This window comes from Aegilops tauschii, chromosome 7 (assembly GCF_002575655.3).
Source record: "Aegilops tauschii subsp. strangulata cultivar AL8/78 chromosome 7, Aet v6.0, whole genome shotgun sequence".
Lineage (NCBI taxonomy): Eukaryota > Viridiplantae > Streptophyta > Magnoliopsida > Poales > Poaceae > Aegilops > Aegilops tauschii.
Window position 1 is genome coordinate 588,038,118 of NC_053041.3, and position 6,074 is coordinate 588,044,191.

At 50.2% G+C, this 6,074-nt stretch overlaps 2 protein-coding genes across 2 annotated transcripts; one reads left to right on the top strand and one right to left on the bottom strand.

Moving 5' to 3' along the window:
• Positions 1-889: 889 nt before the first annotated feature.
• Positions 890-1,984, bottom strand: LOC109776987 (BTB/POZ and MATH domain-containing protein 1-like). The gene has a single exon (XM_020335650.1). The coding sequence runs from the start codon at positions 1,982-1,984 to the stop codon at positions 890-892; it is 1,095 nt and encodes a 364-aa protein (XP_020191239.1).
• A 308-nt stretch (positions 1,985-2,292) lies between these two features.
• LOC141027452 (putative F-box protein At1g33530) lies at positions 2,293-2,733 on the top strand. Its single transcript, XM_073504482.1, has one exon. The coding sequence runs from the start codon at positions 2,293-2,295 to the stop codon at positions 2,731-2,733; it is 441 nt and encodes a 146-aa protein (XP_073360583.1).
• The last annotated feature ends 3,341 nt before the right edge of the window (positions 2,734-6,074 follow it).

The following is a 6,074-nucleotide window of genomic DNA, read 5'->3' on the forward strand; positions in this document are numbered from 1 at the left end:
TGAACTTTCGGTTGAAAAGATAAAATAGATTTTGGACTTGGAAATAAAATGAAAAGGCATGGGATTATGGGCTGGAGCACCAGTGAGAGAAAAGTCTGACCAACTGTAAGCAGTAGACCAGTACTCATGAATGCATGCTAATCTCTATTCTTATAAAAAACAGAGTTGGTGATGATGGTGTGCCTGCCATCCTGCAATATAGGCCGTCCGATTTATATCTAACGGATAGGAAGGAAACTATGGCAATTTTGCAAAAACATACCCACACCCCTCTTCACATTTGCAAATAAGGCCTTCCCTCATTATACCTGGCCATACCTCGGGCCGGGCCGGGCCTAGCCAAGCCCGACGCAAAAAACTCAGGCCCGAGCCCGGCCCGGCCCGGCCGTCGGGCCTGTTTTCTGGACCCGAGCCCAGCCTGAACACGTAAAAGCCCGTCGGGCTTCGGGCCGGTCCTTCAGAAAAACGCGAAAACGATGGGCCCGGGCCCAGTCCGGCCCGGTCTTCGGGCTCAAAATCTAGGCCTGAGCCCGGCCCGGGAGCGGCTCGGGCCGGGCCAGGTCGGGCTTTTTCGGGCCGGGCTGCCCATGGCCAGGACTACCCTCATTCATCCTTTTATCTCACAAGATAAACTACTCATACAAATGCATCTTGATGTTACGTGCAACGCACGAGCATCTTGCTAGTCTTCAATAAAAAACAGTGGCTGCTACATGCACAGGATATCCCATGCATGGTAGACATGCATTTCTCACAATTATAACACTACAAAACTAGTCTCAACTTTCATCCGCAACATGGACTTGGCTATTTGAGCGTCAGTTCCCTAAATGACAGGACAGGATACAACTTAACTTAGACTACATATATAGTATAACCCAACTACGCATCAATTCTTTCTCCCGCTTGCAGACTTGAGAATGTCAGCCAGCACCCAAGGGCAGTTCGCCTCCACGTCCTTGTAGCCCTCCGTCGCCAACACGGCACCAAGAATCGCCGGCGTTCCGACGATGAACTCAACGCACGTCGCCTTGAGCCGCGGGCAGTTGTTCATGTCCGCCAGAGCCAGAATCCTGGCCACCGTCCCGACGCAAATGCTAGCAGAGAGCTTCTGCGAGCATATCAGCTTGAGCCTGTCCAGCCCATACCTGTCGGCGGCCGCGAGGAGGCGACAGGTCAACGCCAACGCCTCCTCATCGTCGTGTCGGTCGAGCTCCGGTGCCGTGTCGGTGTAGATGAAGTGCAGCATGGCCTTGAACTCCGCTGGCTCCATGCCGTGGACCTCCAGGCGCCGCGCACACTTCTTGTCGCTCGCGTCCCCGAAGAACTCGGCCATGAAGAGCGGTGACCTCGCGGCCAGGACGACCTTGTGCGCGGCGAACGTTTCGCCGGAGACGACGAACGTGATGTCGGATCCCGTCCCGCTCCGCAGGAGCTCCCCGAGGTGCCGGTCCAGGTCTGAGGCCGGCACAGGATGCGACGCGGGCACGTCCACTCTCGGGCGCTGTTCCCCGAGCACCGTGATGGCGCATTTCACGGTGAGGGTGCCGTCGGCCCCAAGGTAGCCGGAGATCTCCAGGTCGCGCCTGTGCGCCAGCACGAGCGGCGCCGACTCGACGCCGTGGTGGGCCCGGAAGGCTGCAGACACCGTCCTGGCCTCCGACTGCGCGGCCAAACCCGCGGGATCCACGAGCCAGCAGTCTAGGCGCGCATTGACGACGTCGCCGGCGGCGGCGGGATGGGCGAGGAGCACGAGCTTGAGCGACACCCACATGCTGCACACCGAGGACGCAGGGTAGCAGCGGATCTCCCACTCATGCCAGCCGACGCTCCACCTGGAGCATACCACGACGCACTCGTCGTGACCGCTGGTCGCCGTGGCCGAGGCCGTGGAAGTCGAGCTGAGGCCGTCGATCTTGAACGTCCGAACGGAGTGCGCGGCATCGGCGAGGGGCCTGGTCGGTACGACTTGGGCGTTGCCCATGGCTCTTGTTTTGCCTGTGCTTGATTCGACTTGTGGAACACTTACGTGAGAGTACTCGGCACGTGCGCGCGTAGAGAGCGAGTTTCGATCGCAAGAGAAAACACACGTCCGTGCATGTATTTATCTCGAGGACTCGATCGAGGAAACCTACACGGACAAGTAGACCGTGTGCGGGTACGATCCGAGAAGAAGTACTCATATGTAGGGGCTCAACACGGAAACGAAGCACACGTCGATCGATTTGTTCCAAACTAACACCCGTACGTACGTACCCGCCGCCGGCTGGCCAGCGAAAGGGAACCCCACCCATGGCGGGGCTATGCCCTATCCTCTCAGACCATGTCATCGAGGACATCTTGGCGCGATTGCCGGCCAAGTTCGTGCACAGATGCCGCTGCCTCTCTCGCGCCTTGGCCGGCACACTCGCCTCCGATGACTTCGCCGACCTCCACCTCCGCCTCGCCAACCGCCACGGCGGCCCCAGGGTGCTCCTCCTGCAGGAATCAAGCTCACGCGACAATAATGGACGTCCGAAGATCCAGGCGTGGTCGCCAGCCCACCTTGACAGCACGACGCTCATGGAGGTCCCCCGCGCCCGCACGCGCGAGCTCTGTCCATACAAAGTTACACGTTGTATCAGTCCGACTAACTTCGTCCCACGTCTCTTGACGCAACAGTGCCATGGCCTCGTCATCATTGATGCAGTCTCTACAGGACGCGGGTACATGGCCTATGTCTATATCTCGTAAGGCCTCTATTACGAAAGCCTAGGGCTTGGCTACGACTCACGCACCAAGAAGTACAAAGGTGTGCACATTTACTATTGTGGTTCACCAGAACAAAACGAGTGTTTTTGCGCAAGGACATATTCATTGGTTGGCCAAGCATGACCTCGAGTCCCCATCTAAAGAGACATTGATCTCCTTCTCCCTATCAAAAATTTAGGACTACGCCATTGCCATCGATCGACATGGAGAAGAACCGTGAGCTCAAGCACTATCTGACAGAGCAGGTCGGCGGGTGCCTTTGCCTCTTTCGCACTGAAGTGAGTAGAACCAATATGTTTGGGCCTTGTCGGCATGACATGTGGCTGATGCGCGACCATGAAACAGGGGAGTGGGATCTACACTGTCGAATTGGTGTTGACACGTTGCCACCAAGCGTCGCTAGCTTCACACACTTTGGTGACCGCATCAACCCGCTTGCTATCGTCGACGGTGGTCGTCTTATCTTCTTCATACGGCCACTATTCAAGACTTCGGGAGAACCAAGCTTCAAGTTGTATGCATACAACCCCCTGACCTGCGACTTAGAGGGCCTTCTTGATAGGAAAGGCTTGGTGGCCAACAATAGCATGGTCTTGAGACATGCTGCACTATATGAGGAAAGTGTTGCCTCGCTGGGCAGCCGCACGAAGACATCATCTCCGCCATGTCATTGGTGCTACGCTTGCTGCCGTTCAAAACCCTCGTTAGGCTTAGGTTGGTTTGCCGGAGATGGTGCGTCATGATCGACAACAGGGACTTCCCCGGGGGTAGAAAGCACACATGTTGCTTCTACCATGATTAGTTTTCTATGGCTTCACTATTCAGAAACAAGGTATATAATCTGCTCGTTATTATAAATTTCTGATTTGAACAGGCTTGTATTTTCTGGTTGTAAAGGAGATAATATTGCGGCTCTCAGGCAGGTGCATCCAACTTGTTTAAGTGCCTGCTTGGATGGATTCCGAAGGGACTCTGGACTGGCATCCAACTAACCGTTGCTTCTGGATTCTTTCAAACAACCTTCTTTCTCGTGATCACAAGTTTGATAGTTTTTGTTGTGTGTATCTTCAGATGCATAGCTAAAATTCTTCCTATTAAAAAATAATCTTTCTATGTGATGTCTACTACGCAACCTTCTTCTTGTAGACGTTGTTGGGCCTCCAAGTGCAGAGGTTTGTAGGACAGTAGCAAATTTCCCTCAAGTGGATGACCTAAGGTTTATCAATCCGTGGGAGGCGTAGGATGAAGATGGTCTCTCTCAAACAACCCTGCAACCAAATAACAAAAAGTCTCTTGTGTCTCCAACACACCCAATACAATGGTAAATTGTATAGGTGCACTAGTTCGGCGAAGAGATGGTGATACAAGTGCAATATGTATGGTAGATATAGGTTTTTGTAATCTGAAAATATAAAAACAGCAAGGTAACTAATGATAAAAGTGAGCACAAACGGTATTGCAATGCTAAGAAACAAGGCCTAGGGTTCATACTTTCACTAGTGCAAGTTATCTCAACAATAATAACACAATTGAATCATATAACTATCCCTCAACATGCAACAAAGAGTCACTGCAAAGTGACTAATAGCGGAGAACAAACGAAGAGATTATGGTAGGGTACGAAACCACCTCAAAGTTATCCTTTCGGATCGATCTATTCAAGAGTCCGTAGTAAAATAACACGAAGCTATTCTTTCCGTTCGATCTATCATAGAGTTTGTACTAGAATAACACCATAAGACACAAATCACCCAAAACCCTAATGTCACCTAGATACTCCAATGTCACCTCAAGTATCCGTGGGTATGATTATACGATATGCATCACACAATCTCAGATTCATCTATTCAACCAACACAAAGAATTTCAAAGAGTGCCCCAAAGTTTCTACCAGAGAGTGAAGACGAAAACGTGTGCCAACCCCTATGCATAAGTTCACAAGGTCACTGAACCTGCAAGTTGATCACCAAAACATACATCAAGTGAATCACGTGATATCCCATTGTCACCACAGATAAGCACATGCAAGACATACATCAAATGTTCTCAAATCCTTAAAGACTCAATCCGATAAGATAACTTCAAAGGGAAAACTCAATCCATTACAAGAGAGTAAAGGGGGAGAAACATCATAAGATCAAACTATATTAGCAAAGCTCGCGATACATCAAGATCGTATCACCTCAAGAACATGAGAGAGGGATATCAAACACATAGCTACTGGTACATACCCTCAGCCCCGAGGGTGAACTACTCCCTCCTCGTCATGGAGAGCGCCGGGATAATGAAGATGGCCACCGGTGAGGGTTCCCCCCCTCCGGCAGGGTGCCAGAACAGGGCCCCGATTGGTTTTTGGTGGCTACAGAGGCTTGCGGCGGCGGAACTCCTGATATATTCTGTTCTTCAATGTTTTTAGGGTATATGGATATATATAGGCGAAAGAAGTCGGTAAGTGGAGCCACGAGGGGCCCACGAGGGTGGGGGGCCGCCCAGGGGGCAGGCGCGCCTCCCTGCCTCGTGGCCACCTCGAAGCTTCCTTGACTTCAACTCCAAGTCTCCTGGATCACGTTCGTTCCAAAAATCACGCCCCCGAAGGTTTCATTCCGTTTGGACTCCGTTTGATATTCCTTTTCTGCGAAACACTGAAACAAGGGAAAAACAGGAACTGGCACTGGGCTCTCGGTTAATAGGTTAGTCCCAAAAATAATATAAAAGTGTTTAATAAAGCCCATAAACATCCAAAACAGATAATATAATAGCATGAATACTTCATAAATTATAGATACGTTGGAGACGTATCACTATGCAAAAAATAATTATTAATATATTACCTATATCTAGAATTAGTTGTCTCAAATTTGTCTAGGCACGGTATCTAACACTAAAATGTGTCTAGATGTTATTTTAGGTCCGAGGTAAAATTAGAGATAAAGTATAAATTATTGGATCACAAAAATTTAGGTCCCATGTTAACTAAGGTAGAAGAATATTGTTTAGAGAGAAGCCATCATGGCTAGCTTTATTAAACTCAAATAATAGCTACATCGTCTGTAAGAAAATTAGCGGTAAACTCCATGGGCGAATCAAACCAAATCAAAGGCTAGCACATCCGTTACTACATAAGATTCCCTATTGCAAAACTCAGAGACAAGCCTTCTCGAACTCACTTAAATCTCTATGATAGTCTTCTAGAATAGGGGCTACAACCATAAAGTATCCTTCTCGAACCACTGTGATACTTTCCATGCGTATGAGAACATTTTTGCATGCCAACCGATTGACCAGCTTCAAGCCTCCATACAATGTTGCGGCCTCCGCTGAAA

Coding starts and splice junctions, on each gene's coding strand:
- LOC109776987 (XM_020335650.1), bottom strand. CDS start 1,984: ATGGGCAACGCCCAAGTCGTACCGACCAGGCCCCTCGCCGATGCCGCG.
- LOC141027452 (XM_073504482.1), top strand. CDS start 2,293: ATGGCGGGGCTATGCCCTATCCTCTCAGACCATGTCATCGAGGACATC.